Below are 27,423 nucleotides of genomic sequence, written 5' to 3'. Positions count from 1 at the left end.
CATTCCCATTCACCCTCTCCCCCAGCCCCCAACCCAATATAAGCTCCACGAGAGCCCAAACTTCAGCCGGCTAATTTTTAGCTGTTTTTACAACGTTCCAAACAATTTCTGATACACAGGAAGTGCCAAAGAAATATTTGCTGAATGACTATGGATACGAGCATGAATAATCGAGGCTGTAGACATTGCTGTAGAAGCATGGAAGAGGTCTTTGCAGACCCTGCCCCAGGAGTTAGAAGTTTCTCAGCAAGGGCCATTTAAATGGGGCCTTGATGGATGTATAGATCAGTAAGTGGAACAGAAATAAAAGGACATTCCAGGCACTGGGGCCAGTACATTCTGAAAACAGGCAGGTGAGCTCAGGGACCAGTGAGTAACCGAGTGTGCAAAGAGTGCAGGAGAGAGGAGAGTGGAAAGACATAAAGCTGGGGGATTAAGAAGGGCCTTGAATGAATTTGGACTGTCAGAAAGTCCTTATAAAATCTGAGAACCGGGGTGCCTGGCTGGCTCAGTCGGTGGAGCATGTGACTCTTGATCTCGGGGTCATGAGTTCGAGCCCCATGTTGGGTATAAAGATTACTTAAAAAATAAATAAAATCTGAGAACCTACCCTGATGTAACACTTGGATAGTGCTTCCAGCCCTCAGTTGCCCCAGGGATTCCCCTGGCTTCAAAAGTTAAGGGTCTTACGGAAGAGGGGGTTCAGGACCTAGGACCCTGGTAGTTCCTAGAATTGTCTCAAGTTGGGATAAGTGTTGGACGAGGCACCTCCCTGAGGCTTGGGGAAATGCTGCATGCTGCCCCCTTGTGGCCTCAGCAGAACTGAGTAGCAAGGAGGCTGGCCAGGTGGTCTGTTCCTAATCCCAGGGGCCTCCAGTCTCGGGCATCAGTTATCCCAACCACCAGCTGTCCACACACCAGATCAAATTGCTTTATTTATTCCACATATACTCAAGACTGGGCCAATGGTTTGGGGGAGGAAGAATAAAAGGAGACAGCTCACATTTAGTAAAGCCTTATTCTTACACCCACTACCACGGCCACCACCTTCGGCCAGAAAGCCACTCTGTATGCACAGCGGGTCAGGAGACCTGTATTTTGGCTTCAGCTCCACCCCAATTGATGGAGTGACCTTGGGCAAGTCCCTGCACTTTGCTGGGCCTCCCATGTCTCCAACTGTAACACAGGATCATGATCCCTCTTCCTGTCTCCCCTGCAGGGTCACCTGAAGATCACTGGGAGGACGGTTGCTGCAAGTGCTAGGAAAAATGTTGAAAGCATGCTCCGGATGTAAGGGGATCGTGCTGGGGATTAGATAGGGGCTCTCTTGGGCTGCACTAAAGTGTTTGTTTACACCCAGATGAGCCCTGCTGGCGGGGAAATTTAAAGGGAACGTGCTCAGTCAGAAAGCTGCTTGCCAATCACAACTGATCGAAGCATCTCCAAAGTAAGAATGGACATCCGTGGGAAACCGGGCCCCACTGCCAGGTGTGAAAACCCAACTACTTGGGTTTTCAGGAACGAGTTGAAGAGCAGCAAGGTGGGGCAGTGCTGTGGCCTCAACGTGGGGGCTCAGCCAGGAAATGAAAGAGCCGACCTGCTGCCTTTCCTCTGAGGCCAGGGTCCCCCCGAGCTTGCCTCTCTCCCCATGGGGCTGGGCTTTCAGGAGTTATCTGCATGTCTCACTGAGACTTCCCACAGGACAGTGGGAAAGGCCAGATGATCCCCTTCAGAGAAAAAGTTCAGAGCGAGAACGAAGAGAACTGGATACAGGAAGGAGGTCGGCACTAAACTTGGGAGTCAGGAAGAAGCCTGTGGGGCAGACCCACTGACTTCTTATGACAGTACCACCTGCTTCTCTTCCCAAGATACCACCGGAGGGGCACCATGTATCCCAAACCTCAAAACTAAGAAAATCTTTGCTTTTTGCAAGAGAATGTTATTTTTCTTCCCTTTATAGTATGAATCTCTTACCTGGTCTCATCTTTCTCTCTGCTTTGGCGGCCAGGAAGCCCAGGGTCAAATGTGAAATAGAATTCTAACAACTATGTAGGTCTGTATTATGGCCAGAATATTTGTGTTCTTGCTTTTTATGATCCCGATTTCCTACTCAATTGTATTTTTCCTAATTCTAATTTGTCATATTTTATTGTTTCATTGTGTGTATTTTCAATGCAAGCCATCTTAATTTTTCTTGTGGAATGAAGAAAGGTACACTTAGGTAAATGACTGAAAATGAGTAGATGATGAATGTCCAAGTACTTAGCATGGCTGACAGTGGGGGGCATTTGGTGGGAGAATCACCAGGGTATCAGGGTGAGACTTGCAATCGCCTAGTATCAAAGCCCCCTCCCTATCCCCACCTCACCCCTTAAGATAGTCCAAAGAGAAGGGAGTTGTCCAAGGTTTTATGGCACATTACCTTCAGAGAAGAAATTAATACCTACTTTTCCTGGCACTCAGTTCCCTGATCTTCCCGTGACAACAGGCCTCATCCCGGTTGAAGGATGGCATGGTGAAGGTTAGGAAGGTGGCTCACTGCTGGCTTCCATGGCCAATGAAAGCCAATGAAGAAATGGAATGCTCTGTTCTTCCTGCTTTGATGATTAGGAAGTGGGCCCCGGCTCTAGAAGCCTTCTGGCCTGCTGCTGGCTGACAAGGAGCTTGGGCTGCCCACCGTGCCAGAGACCATGCCTCTGGAGTGGGCATGGCCACAGCAGGCAGCTCAGGATGCCAGTCCGTGTCACAGCAGAAGCGGAGGGATTTGTCTGAAGGACAGCGACAGTTTCTTCCGTGCGAGATGCTCTCTTGACCCTCAACAAGCCAGCAGGACACAGCTGAATCTGGCCCACCTGCGGTAGTCTAAGTAAGGCAGGCAGGCACCTCTGAGCAGCAAATAGATTCTGATGTAGTTCATCTTCAAAGTCAGCTGAAGACCTCCATTTGAATCAGATGTAGCATAACTTCGCTTCGCTTTGGAAGTCCCCTCCTCACAAGAGTCCCCCTCCTTCATAGACACCCAACCTGAGGGCAAACAAGCCTTCCCAAGCTTCCCAAAGTGGTCCCGTGAATGCCCCCAGACACAGAAACCCAGACTCTAAATTACCTAAAATGAGATTTATTGCATTTCATGCAGTTTGAAGTCCATGCAGCAAAGGAGACTAGCACAATTTTTAATGCATTTTAAAAATAAAAAATGGGGGTGGGGACAGGCAAATGTACAAAGTTCTAGTCTCCTTGGGTCCCTGGGAGAGAAGGGTCTGGAAATGAAACCATCCACTCTCCATGGCGAATGAGTTCATCTCTTAAATGCAAGGAATGTTTCCATGGCCTCTGGGTGCAAACACACAGAGCTCTGGGCCAAGCGCAGGGTCGCAGGAGAGGACCACTAGTGAACAGGAAGTTACGCGGTCACCTAACTCAATCTGAGGGCAGAACGAGGTGGCAAATCCTGGGGGCAGCAGCTGTTCCAAGAGTCAGGAGGTAACGTACCCCCCTGAGGAGATTTGCTCCTGAAAAGAAGTGGCGGTAAGAATTGAAAAAAAAAAAAAAAAAAGGAAAACAAAAGAAATATTTCTTCAACCACACTCTTCAAGAAAATGCCATAAATATGTTATTTAATATTTTCATTTCATAGCATTGGACACACAGCTCAACATACTGAAATAGTGATTCCTTGGAGAAAAAGTGGAAAGAAGGAAATAAAAAATATTGCATCTTTCTGTTGGAGACTCTTGGCCCCCAGGCGTCGGGGGTGGTGCGCCCGTGTCCTAGCCCTGCAGGAGGCGCGGAGGTCGGCCGGGTCCTCTGGGGAGGGAGGCTGTGCCCATCGCCCGGGGCTGTATGGCAAAAACTGTGTTGGGTGTCCTTGGCCTCGCCAGCTCAGGCCCTCAGTCGCCGGTCACCTGGGGGGCCTGCCCGTCGGAGGGCTGGTTGGCTGACTGGATGAACATGGGCTGGGTGAGGTCCTGGCCGGCAGGCATGGTGACTTGCTGGATCTGGTAGAGCTGCTGCGAGGGGTGGAGAGGAGAGAGTGAGGTCACCCCTGGGAGAGGGGCATGCAGCTCCCTAGGGGCCTCGAGTTGGCTGGGGGCCCCAGATACTTCAACCACCACCCACTGTAAGGCGTCGGAGGGAGGAGGGGATGTGGAGCTCTGCTGGGGCTGGGAGCAGCAGACACAGGAGGCTCCGGCCCGGTGTGAGGGGGGGTGTGTGGTGGGCGGGGAAGAGGTGCAGGGAGTTGCATTTCCTGTGGCTTTCACTTCTCTGGGCTCTGCCTCTCCCGTTAGCTCAGAGCCTCGAGCTTGCTGCACGCTGTTCCTCTGTGACAAACACAAGCAATTCGAACCACTGTACCAGCAGGTTGGAAGTCCGCATTTCCCCAACTCTTGGTACTCCTCACTAGCAGGGGCAGTAGGATTACCCCCCTCCTCCTCCTTTCCTCAGAGTATCTGGCTCAGGCTGAGGCTACACTGAGCCTGCATTTCCTATATGGGTGCTGCGAGGAGGGGGCCTGGGTTTAAACACTTACTGAGCCAAGACCTGTGAGGCACTGAGAAGCAGCTCACATAGCCACTATGGAAGGACAGAGCCAAACGGACACTTACTTGACTTCTCAGGTGTCCCCCCAAAAAGCCCACAGGCAAAGAGCCCCCCCACCCCCGTCACAAGAGCCCTGGCATGTGAGCCTAGCACGTGGTACGGGGCAGGGGCCAGAGGTGGGTCCTGATGCCAGCTCCTCTCCCTTCTGGGCAGCAGAGAACATGGGCTTGGGCGTGTCATCCTGTCATGGATTCAGGGGTCTCTGGGACCGTTAGTATGAGGGAAAAGGCAGAGGGAGAGGGAAAGATTCCTGCCTCACAGGAGTTTAGAATTACTGAATTCCAGGCACCAAGAGAGCTCGAGAGGTCACATGTTCTCTGCATTTCAACTAATCCATGCTATTAAAAAGCAGCCTAGCTTAGAAAAAGAACAAGTCCTAGAAAGGGAAACAGAAGACCTGCATTCTAGTCCTGGTTCTGCAATGAAGAGCTGAGTGAGCACAGACACTTCTCATCTCTAGGACTCAGTTTTTACTCATCTGTAAAATGGGGATTGGGACTATAAGATTATTTTCAGCTCCCACAAGCCTAAATCTAAAGGATTGGCACTCCGAATTAAAGACTCTACTTGCTTTAACAATTCCTGCCCACTCGTTAACAGGAAATGGGACAGTTGCCCTAAGCATCCAAACCCAGAGATCTCAGCAGCTACCCCCGACAACCCTTCACCCCCGGCCCCTGCCCAGACTGGGTGTCCTACCTGTCCGTCCGTGAACTGGCTGAACTGCTGCTGCCCTTGCTGCACCTCTGTCTGTGTGATCTGCAGGAATCGAGAAGGCAGAGGAGGCAGGTCAGCTGCGGGGCCTGGTATACCCCTCTGGCAGCCCACAACCAGGAGAGGGTGGTGAAGACCACATGAGACAATGCACAGAGCACCCAGAATGAGGCCTGGCATAGAACAGGGCTGAAGGAGTAGCAGGAAAGCAAGGGTCATCCCCGCTCCCCTACTACCGAAGGCTACTCAGAGCTGGCACCGCACAGAGGACAGGACCCCAGAGCGTGAACTACATACGACCTCCACCACCACCTCTCTTAACGTCTGCCCCTCACTGCAAGCTCCTAGGTGCTAACATGGCAAGGCCCCACATTTCTGGCTGAGACAAAAAACCCCGGAGTCTTTTAGCCATTGAATGCAGACTGCAAAACGTGGGGCAGAGTGGTGAGTGGTCCCTTTCATTCTTGGAAGGTGGGCTCCAAACCAAACCCGTATCACCTAGATTATCTGACTGGAATAGGAAACACCCTGGCAAGGAGGTGGCCTTGGCCCTGGAAGCCCTTGTGGCACACCTATGAAGTACTTTTTCCGAGACAGGCCACGTGCAGCCCTGTGGGCCAAGCAGGTGGCAGAGCAAGGAAACCATTTACCACATGTACTTACAATCTCACGGGGGATTTTAAGTACATGTGAAAAGAACTGCGCTGCCATGTGGAACTGCGTCACAGCGCACCAGCTGCTCAACACAGCCTGGCAGACCAGGAAGAAGACGGAAACGTGCTTGTGTGCGTGTGTGTATCTACGCAACAATGGACTAGTGACGTCCTCTGTGTACCACCTCCTGGAACCATCACAGCCAACCTGCCAGGTAAGGGCTGTCCTCTCGAGCGTCCTCACGACAGCCAAACACCACCCGTCAGGCTTACCCATGAGGCTGTCGGGGGCAAGGAGGGGACCGGTGTGAAAGGACTTCAAGAGGGTTTCTTACTGTTGTGCCTTGTTTTGGGTCCTTCCCCTCCTACCAGTCTATGAGCAGCTGGAGGGCAGAAGCTCTGTGTTTTGTCTTTACAGCCCCCAATGCAAAGTAAGTATTCAAGTAATGTCTGCAGAATAAATGAATGACCCTGAGACAAATGGAAGTATTCTTCATAGATGAGAAGGTCAACCGTGCCCTGTGGCCGGCAGGACTGCCCTTCACATGAGCTGAGAAGAAAGTTTCATTTACCTTTAAATTCCATTTACATATTATTCATTCAACAAACACATACCAAATACCTACTATGTGTCACAAATAAGATCTGTTGTAATGCAGACTCCAACTGCTCTCAGGTGCCCTCTCCTTGCTTCTCCCCCGCTATCTGAAAACCGGACTCTCCCCACTTTCTGGCTTTAGTTTCTGGTCCCCAAACTGACCTCGGAGGAACCCAAAACTCCTCCTTCTCATTTCCTCCCACCCACATGCCATGAAAAGTTTTTGGATCCCAGGTTAGAATCTTAACAAGGTTTTTGTTTTTGTTTTCGTTTTTTTAAAAAAAGAGGGGTACCTAAGGATGTGACCAGTCTGGAGATGTGACTCCATGCCAGTCAACCCTAAGGAAGTTAGAGAAAAGCCCAGGCCCTTAGGTGAGCCAAGGAATGGGTCTGGAATGGGCCCTTTAAATGATCCCAGAGACTATATGGAACTTCGAAGCCTTGCTTTTGGCTCATTCCTCCTGTTTTCCCAAATGAAATCTTTGGAGACCTGCTCTACAAACTCAGCTCTGTCACCACTGTCAATAGATACATCACCAGAAATGCAACTGGGCCAGACGGGTCCAGCTCTTAAACGATCGCTGCTTTTTTTGGGTCTGAGGCAGAAGAATCCATTAACAATGCCTCCCCTTGACCAGCATCCCCCATCCCCTGCAAATGATGCCCATGGCCCCCAACCCCCAAGCCCAGGGGGGCTACCCCCTCAGCACCTGCGGCTAACAGTCTTCCGTATCTTAGGGCATGAGAGGAGATGAAGGGGGCAGTCTCTGGCTAGGTGTGCATGAGGAAGTAAAATCCACGCAAGCTTTCCAGAACACAACAGCTATTTGGTTTTAAAGATGGAAACTCAGCCTGACGATGAGGCATGCTGTCAGAACGCCTGCTCTGTCACACATGCACACACATACACCAGGCTTTCTTCAAGTGTCCCTGAGATTTCCCCTCCTTCACATTTCTTTGTCCCTCAAGAACAAGATAGTAAGAGACACGCTTTGAATCCAGTCCTCCAATAAGCCCCATCTGTCCTTTGGGGTGAACAGATGTGCAGAGTGTGGAGGCGGCTCCTGCTGAAGGGTGAGGTGACAAGGGAGCTATTGCTGAGCCCTCCTTTGCAGCCAGAAGGCAGCTCCGGCCGGTCCCCTCCCCAAGCCCTGCATCTCTGGGACACATACCTGTTGAGCGTTGGTGGCAAGTGTCTGGATCTGTCCCTGCACGACCTGGGTGCCTGATACAGGCTGGGCTAAGCGAATGTACTGCAGCTGGCCGGCATTCAGCTGCACCTAGAGCAGGGCCGACAAGCAGATACAGGAGACTGAGTGCAACCTCAACAGGCAAACTTCCCATGACCAGAGGTGGTGACTGTCCCCCCAAACCCCCGAGCCTTCCAAAGAAACCTATTCTGAAAGCCGTAACATCCCCACCCGGCAAGTCACAAAACACAAAAGAGGGTATGTTCCCTAAATGGACTTTGGAGAAAATTCCCAGAGGATCTGGTCACATACGTGAGGAACAGCATGGCCACACCCTCAACATCCACTCACTGGCTCTTAGCCGGTCTGCTCAGTTTATCTTAGGATTTTATCCCAAAGACTGTCAGACATGATCGGAATGCTTTGTACCTTAAGTGTGGGCCACCCTCTCCTCTATTTCCAAACTCTGCCACCCCAGTTCTGGGGATGGCTGATGTAATACTGAGAAGAGCTCCAGCATCTGCCAGGAACCCAAAGCAGATGGCCGTCACTCCGCACCCTAGCCCTAGTCCTGCCCAACCCCATGCTGCACATCTTGGAAGAAAAAGCTGGCCCGCTTCACTATCTCAGTCCCCAAGAGCCAGGACCAATGGGGGTCTGTGGGACTTTTAGGATCCCTGGTGTTCAGCACTAGCTTCTGGCCAAACTCCTCCCAAGGGGAAGCTGAATCAATAAACCTTTCACAGAAAACTCCATCATGGGAAACCAAAGCTACAAAAATGCCCTTAGAGTCCCTCATGCTTAAGATTAAATCTCAGATAATACAATAATACCACATGCTGCATTTAATTGTGCACTAAAAGCCTTAACTCAGGCTCTTAACGCTCCAGTGTACCATGAAAGTCTCAGTGCCTTGAGCAGGAATGGAGAGACCAAGGCGGTTGGTTGCACGAGAGGAACCGTGGCTCAGCAGAGGGAGTCAGCAGAGCACTACAGACATTTCCACTTGGGATTTGGGGGATTAAAGTGGTGCCAGGAGGACAGGCTGGTCTCTATCTGGGGGCCCAGGCACCACCCTCCCTGGCTGCCCAGCCTGCCATTGTTGCCAGGGTAAGCTTCTTGAGGCGAACAGACTAGTCATGCCTCTTTGTCCTGGAGCAAGTTTTCCCCTCGCCTTCAAGAGCTAATTCCCTTGCAGGGAATTTTACTTCCATGAGGAAAAGGCTAAGAAAAGCACTCCTGCAAGCAGTGTTAAATCTCACTGCTTCTCTGCAACTTCGGCCTCAAAGAGGATTTGAGCTACCAAGAAAAGACTAACACTTGGTAGTTAGTGTAGCTCTTGGAAGTCCTTGGTAGACCAGATTCCAGAATTGTCCACTTATGGCAAAATGGAGGGACATAAAATCTAAACCCGTTAAGAATCTGGTTCACAGGAGACGGGGCAAGATATCGTGACGGGCGGTCATTTCCTTCTGAGAATATGCCAAGAGCTGCTGGGAAGTTGTGATGCAGGCCCAGACTGCCACCCCGCCCCCCGCGCTAAGTCCCATAATGTGGCTTCCAGGCAACAACGCTAAGTTGCTTTTGGGGATGAGGGCAGCCGGATAGAGGCTTGGGAAGTCTCATCTGCTGGGACTGATGGTGGCTGGTCCCAGGAGTCACCAGAACTCCAGCCAAGGAACACAGGATGAAAGACGAAAGCCATGTCCCAAGAATGAGGAAGGTGTACTGATAGCCACAGGGATTTTACATTTCCCAGCTGGGAAGAGCTCTTTGCAGAAATTCAGATGTGACTGTAAAGTTGTATGCCAGATAGTTCCAAGCAGTTGTTAGAAGCAAGAAGCTCCTCTTTTAGACTTAGGTTGAGACATCTGGTGATGCTCTGCCCTCAGTCCTCTACCACAAGGACAGGTCTGGGGAGCCTGGTAGCTTTTTGATGTTAACTCCAGGACCAAAAAGCCTGCCCTTTGGGTTTTCAAAAGAGAAGCGAAGTTTCCTTCATGAAGGTCCTCTCTATTGGGGAGAGCACTCTGAAGGAATTTAGAAATGCAGACTCCTGCAGAAGGTATCTGAGTATAGCGAATTCTGCAACAAATCTGTGCTATAGTTCTGTGCCCAAAACAGTTAAAAAGATCTGAGTTAAAGTTACTGCGAAGTGGGAACTCTTCTCTGGCTTAAGTGAACTTGTTCTGGCGCCTTCCCATGTAAAACTGAGAACCATTCAAGAGAGGTCTTGGGGTTAGTGGCTGAGACAGTGAGGCAAGGCACCTGTAACTGACGGGTGTTTGTGTGTGTGTGTGTGTGTGTGTGTGTGAGAGAGAGAGAGAGAGAGAAAGAGAGAGAAAGAGAGAGAGTGAGCGCTCTAGCAGAGAGAGAGTACACCAAAAGCCCAAGAAAGGAAGGGAAGGTGGGAGGGGAGACAGAAAGATACACAGATACACACACACACTACACTTGCTTTCAGTTTTCTCTTGGTCTATTACTCTGTTAACTTAATAAGAACAGTTCCAAAAACAGAGCTTTTTTCAAAGAGGAAGTGGTTAACCAAGTCCAAGTGAGTTTCTCTATCTGCCTACATATCATTTACAATAGGAAGGGCAAGGGGCAGGAAACAGAAGGACTGCTCAATGTCACTCACTTTCTACATCTTTGGTTGGCAAAATGACCAATGTGTAGATGGCAAGTGTTAAGACAGGACACTTTTTTTTTAACAAAAAAGCAAGTACAAGTAAAAAAGCCAACAAATCCAAGAAATGAAATCCCTCAAGGCACACAGGAAGCAGCAGTCCACAGTGAAGGGATGGATAAGTTAAATGAAAGCCAAAAATACACTTTGCTGCAGGCTCCACTGGGAACTGACTCATGAATATGCAACAAGTGTATTTATGGCCTTCCCTGTACACCTCCCTCTTATTCTCTGCTAATCAAAAGACAGGACTGCCTCACAGGGCCTTTGGGTCTTGGCATGGAATAGTGGTTACGAGCATTCTCTGCGTAGGTGGAAACCGAGAGAAGCTGCCCCACAGTGGCGAACCTGAGCTGGATTAAAGGAAAGCAGTGAGTATACACTGAAGCAAGTCGTGGTCTGGGTTAACAGGGATACTGGTTTAGAGAAATGTATGTGTACACACAAGTGCGTGCGCGGTAGACACAATATTCTGTGTGTGCATTTAAGACCTGTAAGCACTCCCGTTACAACAGAAGCACAGCGCCTTGCAGGTGTGAGCCAGAGCAGGGCTTACCGGAATCTGCTGGATCTCTCCTGTGTTCGTGATGATCTGCTGCATCACCTGCATGGTCTGTCCAGTGCTGCTCTGGGCCTGCTGGGCTTGGCCCTGGGGCTGAGCCTGAACAATCTGCACCTGCTGACCTTCTCCCACCTGCATGGTCACGGGCGTGGTCTAGAAAGAAGAGTGATGAGAAAGGTGATTCAACCCCAACTCAGAGCCATTAGGCTTACCAAGGGGTTAACGACGAGCAGCTGATGAGGAGCAAACCCCTTCCATGGACGCCTAAGCTCATCTTAACACTAATCAACAATACTCAGAGTCCTTTGGGCCTAGAGCACTGCTAAAGTTACTCTCCAAAATAAAAGATGGGAGAAAGCCACACACATTTTTAGGCTCATAGTACAGAGTATCTTCCCAGGCCCCAAACATCTCTATGGTTCAAATGCTGTAGCTTCCCAAAGCCCCTTCAGTGACAGGCACATATGGTACAAAAGAATCCAAAGCAACCATGATAGTTCCCTTAAGACATGGCCAGAGTCAAGTCTGGAGCAGGTGAATCTGGAGAGTCAACTAAATGGAGAGTGGGGTCAGGACAAATTTACTAAGTTCAGGACCTTGGACTCCTTTCTAGGCATGCCAGACACTGCAAGGAAAATGAAGTGCACGCTGGCTTCACGCAAGCAGCAGAATGACTCCAGCCCACACTGACCAGCTGGCTGCTCTGGACCAAACACAGCTTCCCAAGGGGGGAGGTAAACACTGCTAAGACCTGGATGCTAACCGAGGCTACCCCTAAACACCAGAATTTAACAAAGCAAGAACTCTCTAAAACAGGAACCTTAGATTTAAGAAATTTCTGTCCAATGTACATGACTTGGCAGATGTGTCTCTCATCCACACTTCATGGATTGCAGTCCCATGAAACTTACTCCTTTGAGCGATGGTAGACTTGAACTGTCAAAAGGGTTGGTCAGTCACTTGTTCAAATTTCAAAACTTTAGCCTCAGATGTGATCTTTACAGACTACCTAGAGCAGGGAGCCCAGAACATTCTGTTCATCTGCTGGGGGAGGGGGTGGGGAGTAGTGGGGCATGGTGATGGGGGTGGGGGTAGGGGGTGGTGGTCATGGTGCTGGAAGGAGGGTGGAATCTTTTAAACCACACCTACACCCCCAATGCCCCGATTCGGGTATGATGCCTCCCCACTCTGCATTCAGAATCACTTCAGTAAGAAGACGATGAGAGTCTCAGTGGCTCCTGGGCTTCTATCGATGTTGCTATTCTGATGCTCTTACGTTTCTGACCGCACAGGTCTCCTATGCATCTGAGGTTACAGGGGAAGGGGACGTGTTCTAGGAACTACAGATGACATTCACAGGATTACTAGGTAAGGAGAAAATACTATGACCTGGAGGTTGGGAGGAAAGAGGACAGAGGGATCTATGTAAAAACACATGCGGTAGGCTAGGACATCAGGAAACACCTCCCATTCTCACAACAGCATTCTCGACTCAGCCTATTCCCCCGACCTCCAGGAATAGAAGTTTCCAATTTTATGACAGAACACACAGGATTCACTTTACCAAAATATGCTTTCCTTCCAACTTTAGTAAGTATTCTGTCCTGCAAAGGTTATCTGAACTCAACTTGAAATAGCCATTACTACAGGTCCAAGGAGGGGTGACACAGCACAAGGCCACCCTGAACCAGCAGGACAGAGAACAAAAGCTGGGAGACACTGGGAGAGACCAACTTCATCCCTGCAAGCCTCATCAGCTCCAGCTCTCCTCTGAGGTGGCAAAGAGAGATGAAATTCTTGCTGACTAAAAAAAAAAAAAAAATGCATACTGCCAACTCATCACTGAACTTTATCAACTCAATTTTCCCAAGAGGATTTCCAAGGTATTTCTAAATCATTTCAGGAAAATGAAGGCTTGTGTTAGCATGGCAGCTGTCAAATCACGTATGGTGTGCCCTGCTGTCAGAGCACAACAGCCACGAGCTGCTTAGGATGTTCAGCCAATCAGAGCCTGCCCCTGGTGGACTCCCTTGAAGTTTGCTCCGTAAAGGGATAAAGCCTTCGGCAGGGAAAGCTCTCACCACCGCAGAGGCACAAGCATTAGCCAAAGAAGGTCCCTTAGGCATCACGGTATGGTGAACGCCCTGAAGCAGGGACTGGGCTGCAATCGATTATCTTTGAACCCCTCCTGCCTAGCACAGTGTCTGGCAAAGAGAAAGCACCCTAAAACTTCTGTTACATGGATTAAAAAGTAAGACAGGGAATAAATCCTAAAATCTTAATTAATATTTAAATCTACCTCCACCCCAATTTTTTTCTTCTAGGCAAACCCAGCTCCTTACCCACAGATACAAGGCTATCGAGAATGTGTCCTCTGCCTCTCTTTTCAGACTTGCCTAGATATCCCCCGTGCTGACTGTACCCTCCCACCACTCCCTGTGCGGTTTCCCACCTCCAAGCCTTTGCCTGTGCTGTGCTCTCTTCTGGAAAGCCCTCCTTCCCCTCTTTATCTGATTTGTTGCCATTGTTCCCTCTAAGATTCGTATTATTCCCTTCAGGGAACCTTCTCTGACATCCGCTTCTACCACTTCCCTCACGTTTTGTTAGTTTTTTGTTTTGTTTTGTTTTGTCAGAGAGAGAGAGAGAGAGACTGAGCAAGCAGGGGGAGTGGCAGGCAGAGGGAGAAGCAAGGAGTCCGATGCGGGACTCGATCCCAGGACTCTGGGATCATGACCTGAGCCAAAGGCAGACGCTTAACCGACTGAGCCCCCCCAGGCACCCCCTAGATATCCCTTTTGATGTGATCCCATAACACCCTTTACACATCCCTAAGTGTTTCTTACACTTCCCACGTGTGGTATTATAATCTTTAAGTATTTGTACCCTACTAGATGGTGAAAATTCTTAAAAATAGGGAGTTTTATTCATGCTTTTATCCCTAGCACACAGAATAGGGTCAATGTTTGGTGAATAAATTAATGCTTGACCAGGAATTGGATTCAGAGCTGAGAGAGCAGAGTTCTCTACAGCCTCTCATGATCCCCAACAAACATGGATGTTACTGCTTTCACAACAATACCACTGGGGAGAGAGAATATTCTGATCGCTACTGTAAAAAGAGAAAGTCCCTTGACACAACTGTGGTGCAACAGAGAAATGACAGGGAGAAGGGGAGGAGAGGGATGCAAGCTGGTAACAATGCCTAATCTCCTCCTTAAAGGTCTAACACAGTCCAATTCCAGCGTAGGCACAAAGAGCAGACGTGGGGTCCACTTACAATACCTCCGACAGGGATGTCACTACTCTTCATGGGGGAACGATACAGACGTTTTCCCTTAGCTCATGGGGATCCTGGAGAGCGTCTTATTCACTGCACTCTCCTCATGTGACCCTGAGAAAACCAGGGCCCAGAGAGGTTAGGGTCACACATCACCTGGGTGTCTGAATGTGGGGAGAAGCCCAAGTTTCCAGGCTTCAACTCCAGGGCCCTCTGATGACTGGCCTGCCTCTCCGCCCAGGCCAGCCCTTCCCTGTCCCAAACCTAAGTGGCGCGGGCTTGCCGGCAGACACCCCGTGCTGCTCACGGACCTGGCCCTGCTGCGGCTGCGCAATGATGATCTGCCCGGGCTGGATGGTGGTCGCAGAACTGCTGGTCTGCTGGCCCTGCTGCTGCCCCTGGACTTGGACGGCGGCAGGCTGCTGAGCCAGCGTGAAGTAGTACTGGACGGGCTCAGCAGGAGTCACAGACTGGCGCACCTCCTCCTGTGGGGTAGAAGGAGAGGCCGGTAAGAGGAAAAGAACTGACTCAGCAGCCGCCACAGTGAATTTCCATTCTTCCCCCAAACGGACTCTGTGCAGTTGCCTGCTGAATGCTGAGCTCTCCACATTTGAAGCCAAGGGAAAGTGGAATTCGAAGAGACCAGTTGTGCTAAATCAAACTAAAAATAACAGATTCCATAGGCTTCACAACACATACAGCCAATTTTCAGAAGTACAGAGTAATCACCCATTGCGTGATGAGCTGCAAATGGGCAAATAATTACTGTAACTAAAAACCACGCACCAGCAGTGCTTGTCAGTAAACGCTGTCAAGGCCTGTGATCTGCAGACGGTGCTAATTGCGAGCACTGGGAAGATGCTACCCAAACATCAAGCTCTCGGGCTGGCCCCCAATCTCCCAGATAGGCAGCACTCTCCTTATTTGGTGCCCACCAGCTCTGGAGGGACAGAGCAGGGGAAAGGGAAACAGGGCTTTTCCTGGGCTGGAATTTTAGAATTGAATGTCAGGATTGAGAGCACCGGTAGGCAAATGCCCAGCTTTTCACAGTTGGGTCACTGAGGGCCACGTCTATCCAGTGTCGTATCTGGTTCTGGTTGTACTTAGCCACAGAAGCGCAACCCAGGGGGCCTGAGGGACAGCTCTCCGCTGGGGGGGCTGCCTTGGCTGACTAGGGAGGCCGCATTCTGTCCGATCTGCTGGGTGAAGAGACCGTTCCTTCTTCAGCTGACGTTTTCCATGGCAGAAGGAGTAAACAACCCTCTCCCAGCCACCTTGAGCTCACAGCTGAGAGTGTAGGATGTTTACACACACTACGGCATGGTTAGAGCCTGAGGGTCCGGGGTTGATAGGCCCCTGACCACTGACACAGAGATCGGCGTCTGCTCCGGAGGGCCCTGCGACACACGGTGCCCCTGCCTGGGACAACAAAAACAACAGAAACATACAACCACTTGGGCTGGCTGAGCAGAAAATTAGCTTAATTTACTCACTGCCTTGTTCTGGGCTAAGTTTGCCAGGTTCAAGAAAAGAGGAAAAGACATTTCTCCAAGGTATAGAGATGCTGTGGACTGCCTCAAAGCTCCCCACAGTGACAGTGACACAGTTGGTAATGACCGCATACCCTCACTAGGTTAAGTGCCCCAATCTCTGGTGCACAGTCCCTTCCCCACCATACTTTGTTGTACTTGCTTGTCAAAATTCACTGCCTTCCCTGCTCGAGTGAAAGTGCTATGAGGGCTCAACTCTCTCTTGCTCTTCGATGTTCCAGTCATTCATTCCCTTATAGGCAGGCACTCAATAAGAGGTTGCTGAATGATGGACAGATTTATAGAGTCAGGCACAGAGCTGCAGGTAGGAAAGTGGTTGTTTTTTTTTTTTTAGTAAGCTTTATACCCAATGTGGAGCTTGAACTCACAGCCCCAAGATCAAGAGTCGCATGCTCCTCTGAGAGCAAGCCAGGTGCCCCAGAAAGTACTTTTCTAAAACTTAAGTTGGTAGTATGACATATTCTCTTGAACCCAACAGCTTTTACCAACAGAAAAGAGTACCTAAACTCTCTCTTGCTACCTCTAGGATTCTGTGGCCATGGTGTGGGGAGAAGCTTGTATCCCCTGCAGAACAGGGCTTGCCTGGGGACTGGGGGCCCCGGATACTAGAATTAGGACTGCTGACAACTAGCCTTTCAGAAACTGGGGTCTCGGCATCAAAAGATCCCCTAATGGCCACCCACCCACCCAGCCTCAGCAGACACTTTTAACATTCTAGGTTTCCAAGCTAGTCCTCAAACATGAACGAATTTTCTAGGGTAATGTGTTCTGTGCTTTAGACCCAAACAGTCTGAACCCTGAACGTAACCATACTGAGGCAGAAAAAAAAGGAGGTCCCCTTTATTCTCGTCTAGGTCTGTTTCCAGCATAATGTAACTGTAACAACAGCACCTTCTTTTCAACTCAATTTTTCACCATTATAAATAAAGATCAGCCTGTCAACTAGCTCTTGGCTATGGAAGGGATAAATACTGATACCCTCCCTTACCCAAGAAACAGAGGCCAACTGCTCTTTTTAAAGCTCTTGAAATAGGTTCAATATATTTATTTTCCACTGAGAACGTCCTTCCCATTTTATAAAAAAACATCAATCACTATACTCTAGACCTAACTTACAAAAGCTCTTGGGTAAATGAGAGGGTAGAGAGGATTGAGACACCCCCAGAAACAATTTGAAGGAAGTCAGGGAGGAGGGAGAAACTGACATTTCCCAGCCCCGACCTGTGATTGTTCTTTCTCCAGTTATCTCTCACTGCAACTGACCTGCAAGTGAATACACTCTTTCTGCCAGACAAAAAGCAAATCCTTGAAGCAACCCTTTCAGAAACCAAAATACTCCTTGCCAAAAACTGTGGCAGTAGGTAAAGAGCTTCTCCTATACTGCCTACCACACCCTCTTAGTTGTTTATGACCTAGGCAGTGTCTAGGACACTCTGGAAGTACCACGTAGAGGCGCTTAGGCTGGTGTGTGAGCACCAGGCATGACTGCTCTTGAATCACTGGAATGGAAGGAGGCACATCTAAGGTTCGTTTGCATTATGAAGATTCATCCGGCCAATGGAGGGCAAGCTAGCAAGGGAATGATTATGCTTGGTTTAAAGAAATGGGTGAAGAGACAATGACATTTCAATGGGCAGGAACTTTCAACTCATAGCTTTAGTGGGGTAGAAGTCAGCCTCAACTATCTCCTGCTTCTGAATAGTCTTTACTTGCTTCCCCAAAGAACAAGAGAAATTTTCCAAGCATCTCTGAGAAGTCAAGGACCTTAGATCTACAACTCAATATTTCTGGCTAGTTTCTTTCTCCAGCAGTGGGAAATGACACCCTGTGCTAGAACAATCTCGAATGACTGGATCAATCCAGAATGGGGCACTTGCCCAGCTTTCGCAGTGGCCCCCCGGACCAGAGGGCTTGCTCTTGGAATCTTTTCAGAAGGGGAGACTGACAAACGTCAGAGAATGAGCAGCATCCCAGCCTCAGGCCATCACTACAGAGTTGTGCAGCCAGCTCCAGACTGAAAAAAGTACATTCGCTTCAGTAGCCAGAAATGAACTGCTGCCTCCTTCAGAAAGGGTGAGTTTTGGAGAGTAGGCGCTTTTAGAGGACTTAAGGAGGTGCCAGCCAATTTGGAACTGGAGAAAACTTCATGTCTACAGAGGATTAAAAGTGCTATCTTAGAATTTCAGGCCAGCTTTCAGCAATCTCAACCTTTCAAAGGCCAGGCAGCACCTGTCCCCAAAAGGACACCAATCAATGGTTTGAACACCTAACAAAGACCTGAATCGAGGCAGCAAGGAGCTGTTTCAGCTAGAAACTTTAAAAGGAGATGGATCACAGCATTATGAGTCAGGCTAGGATGGAACTAGGAGCTGCCTGACACCCCTAGAGAGCCAGGCACTGAGGACCTGAGGAAGGGACAGAACATGACCCTCCCCTCCAGCCAGTTGGTTCAGCAGATAGCCCACAGAGAACGAGCAAGAGTTAGCACAAGGCCTGATTGTCACAGGGCTCACCACCTTGTTTTTAAAGGGAGCTTCTGAAACAAATTCCAAAAAGGAGAGCAAGGGTGTGGTAGCATTTGTTTTGGAGAAAGAGAAGTGGTCTGAGTTCTCATTGTACGGACTTCTCAGAGAGGAGGGAAACACACCAAGAGGAGGAACTGAGCCCATGGGCACAACCCTGCAATGGTTTCAAAGGCGATGCGCAGCTGGGGACGACCGTGGCAGCCTGCCGCTGTAAACATCCGACTGAAAGCTCCTCTGAACACCTTACAGCTTCCAGTCAAGGATGTTTACAGTAGCAAAGACTGCCCAGAAAGAACGGAGCCGCAGTGAGGCGCCCTGCTCTAGTAAGGAGGGGACAGAGGGCCTGCTGATCCAAAGGCCCCCAGGCAGGGTCAGGATTACAGATGTCCTTTAAGATGCCCACTTCTACACTTCCTGACTGGTTATTAGTGCGAGACAGCATAGGAGAATGGTTGTCACTGAATGACTCTGTTCTAAGGATAATATATTATGAAATAATTCATTAAAAACACTTAAAATTTTATTAACAAGATAAAGCAAGCAGAACAAAGCACAGCTTTGCTCCTGCCAGACACTGCCACTATTCCCCAAGTGTCTCTAACCACACCTACTGAGTCATGCAATCCGCGTGCCTCAAACAATGAGCTATACAGGAAAGGGGTCTATTACAATTGCAATTAAGAGCTTGATGCACCCAAGGTGCTGAAAAAAAATCAGTGTGACCTTTGGAGAGGGGCAGGCAAAAGAGAGGCAAAGACAGATATTCACATTCTTTCCCGTGATTGCTTAGAAAACAGTTTAAGTGGTGGTTCTCAAATTTGGCTGCACATTAAACACATCTGAAAAGCTTTAAAAAGTACTACGGCCTGGGCCTCCCCCTCAGATTCTGATTCAGCTGATGTGGGGTAAAACCTAGACGCTAGTATTTTTTAAACCCTAACAGGTGATCTAATGTATAGCCCGAGCACTACACAGAGAACCGCAATCCAGAGTAAGAGAAAACCCAAGTCCATTCACTCCAAACACCACTGTGCACATAGAGAAGCTGTTTCTTTAAATCTTGAAAATCTAAAATCTGTACCTGGCTGGGAATGTTCTCCCATCCCAGGTTAAGAACTCTGAGAGACTCCCTCGGGTACCGTGAAAAGAGCTTCACTTTACTGTTTGTAACTTGTCTTTCTCATTTTGTCTACTTTCACTGAAATACCACCTCAGAGGCACTGAGTTAAAAGTATCCATAAATGAGTAACAGAGGGAGATGTTAAGGATGGATCTGGTCTAGAGAAAGAAAAGCAAAAGGAATAGCAAATGACTTGAGCTGAGAGAGGAAAAGGAGCATATCTGACACCAGTATGCAAGGTGCTCTTCGGTCAGAAGCAGGAGCGAGGCCTTCCCAGCTCACCTGACGCTTTGGAGGTTTCAGTTCATCTCTTGGAACAATATCGATGAGAAAGTCAAACTGATCAAATTTTGTAATTGCCATGGCGATATCATTCCTCTGTAACAAAGAAAAGCAGGGTGAAAAATTAGCCGGCGGAGAAACTAGTTCACCTGGCTTTACACCCTCCATGTCACAAGCAAGAGAAGATAATGACTCTAAGCCAAACTCAGTGACCACGGCTAAGGCTATAGCTGAAATACGCACAGCCAGACTCACAAACTTCACGTCAGACTTGATGGACAGACACTGACAAAGATATACATGTAGTTCATGCTCTACTAACTGGGTATTTGAGTCTCCAATTATGACTACCACCTCTGCCGGATCCTACCCCAAGTCCTCCCCACAGTTGTTAAATTATCATCCTCCAGCTAGCAACCTCAACTGGCAGGTTTCTGTTCACTGTGTGGTTAGCAAGGTTAGGCTATTATTCAATCTTATAACCTTTGGGGATCTCTACTGAAATCCTAATTGAATAACTTTTTACAGTATTTCCAAGTCACTGGATCTATAGAATATTAGTTCCCACAAGGCTATGATTTGTATTTTGTAATTTAAAGTCACAATGTTAGGGGCGCCTGGATGGCTCAGTCGTTAAGCGTCTGCCTTCGGCTCAGGTCATGGTCCCAGGGTCCTGGGATCGAGCCCGGCATCAGGCTCCCTGCTCCGCAAGAAGCCTGCTTCTCCCTCTCCCACTCCCCCTGCTTGTGTTCCCTCTCTCGCTGTGTCTCTGTCAAATAAATAAATAAAATCTTTAATAAATAAATAAAGTCACAATGTTAAATCCATAGTTTAAATCTTGTTTAATGTGATTTGAATACCAGAAGTCTGAAGTTATTACTAGAATTGACTACATGATACTGAAACCAAGCCCTGTTCCAATGGAATTCTAAGAGTGATACTCCCTTTCTTTAAATAATAAAATTAAAAATTTTTTTAAAAATTAAAAACTATTAAAAACACACTATGTATCCTTAAGATTCATGTAATTTCACTGTATGAAAATTTTAAAGCAAAAGAAAAAAAACAAGAAAAAATAGTGAACTCTAGTGAATGATATGCGTGTTGAAGTCTTTAGGGGAAAGTAAACTTTGAAATGCATTTTAAAATAGATCGGGGCGCCTGGGTGGCTCAGTCAAGTAAGCATCCTTGATCTCAGCTCAAGTCTGGATCACGGGGTCATGAGTTTGGGCCCTGCACTGGGGGGCCCAGTGTGGAACCACTTAAAAAAAAATAGGTGACTTGATGGACAGAGGGTCAGACAGATATGAGGATGAAGTGAGTAACTGTTAACAGTAGGATCTGTGTGGTGGTGAGTATATAAACACTATTAACTTTGCTTACGTTTCAATGTTTTCGTAATAAAATGCTGGGGGAGAAAGTCAACATGGTAACAGAAATCCCTAACAATCTCTATATATCACATCTTAAAAGAGGTGACTCACCAGACAAAATAAAAGGGGATGGAAATTTTCTGTTTTTTTCCTCCCCTTGTCTCTGTGATGGCCCCAAGCCACTGAAATGCAAAACTCCAATGTACCCTTCTTGCCAACCACCAGCTTGATAATAAACCCTCTACCCGAAGCAGGGCACATCTTAAGGCTGCCAGGTCTCATTTAAGATCAGTACGATATAGTATCACATTCCTGATGATGTCACCTACTCAAAGCTACCCAACCAGCTCATCTACGGATGGAAATGGGGGGGCGGCAGGGGTGGGGAACCAAATAATAAGCACCTCCAAACACACACCAAAGTGTTCTACAGTTTTTTTGAAACACAAACATACTTCAGTTGGTCTTTTTAACATTTTATTTTGCCTTTCTTCATGCTAGTGATATTTTACTGAACACTCATATTCAGTAAAACACAGAAATATTAAGGATACAGCTTGATGAATTTTAATAAATATATGCAGCCAGGTAGCTATCACCCAGATAAGATTATAAAAAGTGTCCTTCTCTCCCTTTCCAACCAATTGCCCTCCCCCGAATCTGAGGCAACCACTACTCTGATTTCTATCACCATAGAAGGTGATAGTGTATGGTATCATGGGCTATATAATTTTTTCCTCTGGCTTCTTTTGCTTAACATAATTTTTCAGATTCACCCATGTTGTATGGATCAATCGTTTTTTGTTGTTGTTGCTGTTGAGTAGTAATCAATTTTATGAACATATCCCTTTTATTTATACATCCCCATCTTGGTGGATACTTGTTTCCAGTCTTTGGCTATTATAAATAAGGCTGTTATGAACATTCCTATACAAGAAGGTTCACCCTTTGGGGTATATACCTAGGAGTGGGATGGCTGTGCCATCCAGTAGGGATATGTTTAAGCTTATTAGAAAGTGCCAAATAGTTTCCCCAAGTGACTGTACCACTTCACATTCTGCCCAGCAGTACTGTAGGAGTTTCAGTCTCTCCATTTCCTCATCAACACTTGGTACTGTCAGTCCCATTCCAGTGGGCGTAAACCAATGTCACGTGGTTTTTATTTCTACTTCACAGGGGACAATGATGTTGCACACCTATTCATATGTTTACTGGTCATTTGGATTTTTTTTTTTTACATTTTTTATTTATTTATTTGAGAGAGAGAGCGCACACACATGAGCAGGGGGAGGGGCAGAGGAAAAGGGAAAGAGAATCTCCAGCAGACTCTCCGCTGAGCAGGAAGCCCGACGTGGAGCTCTATCCCAGCACCCTGAGATCATGACCTGAGCTGAAGTCACATGCTTAACCGACTGAGCCACCCAGGATATCTTCTTTTTTGAAGGGCCTGTCCAAGTGTTTTGCTCATTTTATTTTTCAATCTGAATTGATTTTGAAGGTAACTTTAACTGCATCTCTCTAGAGCCATAGGCTTCTTTCAAAGCAGCATAAGGTAAGTTTGCCATGTTTAGCTGCACTAGAATATAGGTTTCCCAAGGGTGGGGGTTTAGGTCTGTTTTGTGTGTTAATCCCCAGAGCCCAGAACAGCGCTTGGCACATTGTGGGTGTTCAATAAATATTTGTAGAATAAATATGCATGCATCTTTGATTTGGAGGTAAGGGAAACAAAGGAGAAAACAATTTACTTTCCTGGCTTTGTTACTGAAAGATGGCCAGTGTCTTCTATCTGTCACACCCTTCCTCTTATGTCTAGGAAACCTTTCCTCCAAGAACTAAGGCTTGGCTGTTTAGAGAAAGGCCTCCAGAGCCAATGACCAAGGGTCTTCATACCATATAAATGTTGATTTTTTCTGGATTAAAATTTTTAAAAAAAATGAAAAAGAAGAAGGAAGGGATTCCCAGGAAGGCAGACAAGGAACAAAAAGGCAAATGAGGTAGGTGAGATGGATTCTTCCTGGGACTATCCTTTCCTGGCGTCTCTCAAGCTTCCAACCAGTTGTTTACATCTGGAAATAGATTGGTATCACTTTAGCCTGTTTATAATGAGGGCTCACCAAGTGAAGAGTTCAGTCACTGAGCTGTGAAAACCACAACAATTGGCAATGAGATTCTTGGTGGGGAAATACTGTCAAGGCTATAGGGCAGGTCTGCCTCACAACAGTGAAGGAAGATGCCAATTTCACACATCAACTTGACAGAAATCTAAGGAAGAACCATCTTTGGCCCAAAACCACGCAAGAGAAGCGGGTGAAGGCAAAGGCAGCTGCTTGCCCAGTTTCCCCATGTGCATCTTTATTACCTGTAGAGTCCGGCGCTTGTTATCCTCTGTGTGGATCCAGGCTCGAAGAGTCAACTCTGTGATAAAAATCTGGGCTGCCTTGGCAAAGAGCACAGGGGCTTCTGCACTGATCATCTGCAACAGACGTAGGCCCTCCCTGTCAATCACCAGCATGTCATTCAAACCAATCCATTTGTCCCTTCCCTCATGTCCTGCCATGGACAATGGGGCAAGGTTTGAAAAATGAGAAGGTGATAGCTTCAAGAGATCCCAACGTAAAATAAATCCACAAGCAGGGACAAAGCAGGAAGCAGGTAGGAGAAAGGAAGAGGGGAGAAGAACATTTACTTTTCTAGGACCTACCATGCACTTTCTTATTTTCCTAATACACTTTCAAAGAAACCAGGGTTTAGGAGAGGAGAAGTGACTTGCCCATGGTCACAGAGCCAGTAATTGGCAGGGTTTAGGTTCTAATCCAAGGAGAGACAATGTGGGGAAAGATAATGAGTGTGAGAACTGATGGATTTAGACAGAATTTCAGGCTTCCCATTCCCATCCTTCTGGGCTTTATTTTTCACATACTGAAAAAAAAAGACAACCTTCCTGTGTTGCTGTGGGAATCAAACGATACATGTAAAAGCACCCAGCACAGGGCCTGGCATTTAGTAAGTGCTCAAGAAATGTAAGCTGCCTTGCCATGTCTGACTTCAAAGTTCAAGCTCTTGATCAAACAAGGCTCTGAACCTTTGGTGAGGTGGTCTGTGCAGGACAGAGCCATGGGAAGAGGTCTGGAGTTAAGGAAGCAGGAGGTAAAAGAACTGGGATCTTGGTTCTTCTACTCTGGGTGAGTCACTTCCATATCTTTATGACAGCACTAATAATTGTTATCCTATCAAATCTCACAGGGTGTCCATGAAAAGGAAGGAGAACTAATAAAAGGGGAAATTACTGTGAACTGTTAGTTTTCTATACAATCACAAGGGACTATTAGTTTTGAGTGATAAGGAGAGAGCGCTGCTCTCTCTCCAAGAGTTGAAATGGGAGGTGGGCTCCTAGGAATACAGAAATAGCTGCCTGCAAGGAAACCTTCTCTGGGGCGTTAAGTCACATAAAACAACTCACAGACAGAAAAGTTAGAACGGGATCAGTATCATTATCAAACATTTCTTAGAGCTCACACTGACAACTAGCGACTGCAATGAGATGCTAATTGAGAAGATGGCACTGTCCTGCTGATTTGATGATTCGTGTTTACCATTTACCCTGCACAGTGAAAAGGATGGGTGATTCAAAAAGCAAACCCTCAGCATATTATCAACATCTGGAAAACAGGATATCCCTAATTTCCAGAGAAGCACCATATAATAATTAAAACTGTTCAATTTCAGCTCACTTAACAATTTTAGACAGGAACCAAATAAAACAAGAGACAATAACGATATTTTCATTCTGCTTAAACTTTGAGCGCTGCAGAAATGAGCGACAACCTACCCACCATTATAGCTTCAATATGAATAATAAGAACGAGTATGAATTCACCTTCACGTCTTCATCCAGTTTCATAATCTTCTTAATACGAGCCAGTGGGAGTTCCTGTACTCGGAAATCTTTCTGAAATGAGTAACAAGAGGGACACACATGTGGGGACAATCAGCAGGGCATGACAGGCACCATGAAACACTGTGACTGGCCTAGTCTCTCCTTTCCAAAAATACAGCAGGAGAGGAGGTACAGATTAAATGAAGAGAATCCAAGTCCTGGAGCAAAATTCTTCTTAACCCATGCAGAGTTTCAAACAATTGAAAGGTTTCAGGATAAACTACAATGCCATCTAACAGCACCCTCATGAAAAGCAGACCCAAATGGTATCAGACTCTTTGCTGGCACAATACAGAGGTGCATTATGAGCGTCTCCTCCACACCCCCACTCCCACCAAAGCTTACCAAGTCTGCAACATGCAGGTTAAAATGAGATTTCTGCCTCGGGGAATTCCTTTAAGTTGCCAGTTCTTTCTTCTATTCTGGGACTATAAGGGCAAGGTGCTGCCAGCACCCGACCACGGTGACCCACAGCTGTCTTCAGCCAGTACTGGCTGACACTGGCTACTTCTGGCCTTTGCAATGACACCAGAAATCAGGGAGGAGGGCCTTTCCCGTCACAGCAGCAAAGGCCTTGTCTCCGAAGTTTGCCTGGAGGTGGGGGTGGGAGCCGAAGAGTACGGGGGAAAAAGGATGAATTTATCAGCTGCCTTTCTGGAACAGCCCTGGCACTTCTTTCTTTAACAAACAAGACTGGGCTGGGAGGAAACCACAGGACTTTACTGTGGATAGGATTTAGGAAAGGGCTTTTTGACCAGCACTACTTCAATTATTTGCGATTTAAGCCCTTTTTTATTTTGATACTACTGGTACTCAAACACATGCCCAGTGATGGATGTAATTCTAGAAATAAAAATCAATTCTGAGTTTCAAAGCTGCAGTGAAGAGAAGGGTGCAAAGGCAGAGATTGGCTAAAATCAGTGAAACCCCTACTGGGCCCAGGTGTTAAGTGCCAGATTCTATAAGTGGTCTGAAATGTGACTCACCAAGCCCAAGGTGCTCACCTGGGAATTTGCACCATCACGTTATGGAAGGAGCAGCTATTATTTGAAATTTAGTATAATGAATGTGCATAAGCGAACTTTCTTTTCCAAAACCAACAGAAACCCTCAACTATATGTCAAAGAAGGCAGTGGGGCCTTTTGGAAAAAGGTCACCAGCCTTCCCAGAATCCATTTTTATGACTACAGAAGGAAGAGTTTTATTATGATAAAAGGCACACTAAAACACTAGATATCTCCTCACAAACCCAACAAGTGGCATGGGACCACTCACCTCTACAAACCTCCAACACCATTTTTTTTTCCTAATCTTTTCCCTTTCCAGCATTTTCCATGAAGGTAAAACATCTTCCATGAAGTCTCAACTAAAACTAACACTGGAGTGGCAGGGCTTTACAAGTCCAAATTATTAAAATCTCACCAAAAAAGACAGCAGGATATATTCTTTCTGTTCTTATTTTTTTCTCCTCTTTCATTGACTCATTCATGCAACTCAACTAAAAGTGAGTGTATGGTACCTGCTACTGTGTAAAAGATGCAAATCTATTCTTACCCTTGAACAGATTAGAGTTTAATTGTTAGAGACTGCCATAGAAAAATATTATAACCCCCTATGCTATAGTAGGGTGGGGGTATAAAATCCCACAGGGACAAGAAAGGAAATAACCTGCCGGCAGGGCAGGGGCAGGGGTTGGAATGAACGAGAGGAGCTGGCAAATGCTCCGCAGAAGGGCTGACATCTGAACTGTGTCTAAGGGATGTTACAAAACTTGCTTGTTGGAAAAGTATGAGAATGTCATTCAGACAGAAGCAGAAGTACAGCAACACAAAAAACATGCCCTATTTAAGTTTTAAATGTATGATCTTAGTACTGAGAGAAGCAGCGGGTAAGAGGATGCTGGACTGGGGCCAGACCCTAAAGGGATTTAAAAAAACATTTAACCACAGAAATCAATCACTGGTCTTCCTTCTTGTGTGGCAGATCACACAAAATGATGATGCGAAACAGAAATGCCAAGGAGAATGCTGGGGATAATTCCTCTGGAAGGCCTCCCAGGATGATACACACACAGCACAAGATTATGACCACACGGTCTAACCTGCTTGCACGTGCACTCTCACTGGGCTTGGTTATTTAATGTATTTCCACATGACTGCTCTAAAATTCCTTTTTTTTTTTTAAATAAGTCAGTCAGAGAAAGACAAATACTGTATGATTTCACTCATACGTAGAATTTTTTTAACAATATATTTTAAGATTTTTTTTTTTAAGATTTTATTTATTCATTTGACATACAGAGATACAGAGAGGGAGAGAGAGAGCATGAGCAGGGAGAGAGGCAGAAGCAGGCT

The 27,423-nt window shown here is 47.2% G+C and overlaps 1 protein-coding gene across 5 annotated transcripts in view; it reads right to left on the bottom strand.

Moving 5' to 3' along the window:
• Positions 1–3,102: 3,102 nt before the first annotated feature.
• NFYC (nuclear transcription factor Y subunit gamma) overlaps positions 3,103–27,423 on the bottom strand; it is a 64,091-nt gene continuing 39,770 nt past the window's right edge. For 3 of the 5 annotated variants that reach the window (XM_031018030.2, XM_006747203.3, XM_031018034.2), the window contains exons 3-10: positions 25,010–25,081; positions 23,492–23,605; positions 19,760–19,855; positions 14,594–14,767; positions 11,000–11,158; positions 7,740–7,847; positions 5,302–5,361; positions 3,103–4,322 (exon numbers count right to left, since the gene is read on the bottom strand). In XM_031018030.2, coding sequence (XP_030873890.1) covers positions 3,891–4,322; positions 5,302–5,361; positions 7,740–7,847; positions 11,000–11,158; positions 14,594–14,767; positions 19,760–19,855; positions 23,492–23,605; positions 25,010–25,081 — 1,215 coding nt within the window. In that variant the 3' untranslated portion in view covers positions 3,103–3,890. Of the gene's footprint in view, positions 4,323–5,301; positions 5,362–7,739; positions 7,848–10,999; positions 11,159–14,593; positions 14,768–19,759; positions 19,856–23,491; positions 23,606–25,009; positions 25,082–25,414; positions 25,661–27,423 lie in introns of all 5 variants that reach the window. The other 2 variants (XM_031018036.2, XM_006747205.3) reach the window with 2 other exon arrangements.

Source organism: Leptonychotes weddellii, chromosome 4, assembly GCF_054177405.1.
Source record: "Leptonychotes weddellii isolate Sample4059 chromosome 4, ASM5417740v2, whole genome shotgun sequence".
In the NCBI taxonomy this organism is placed as follows: domain Eukaryota; kingdom Metazoa; phylum Chordata; class Mammalia; order Carnivora; family Phocidae; genus Leptonychotes; species Leptonychotes weddellii.
The sequence above is the reverse complement of the archived record's forward strand: the minus strand, read 5'-3'. Positions and strand labels throughout refer to the sequence as shown.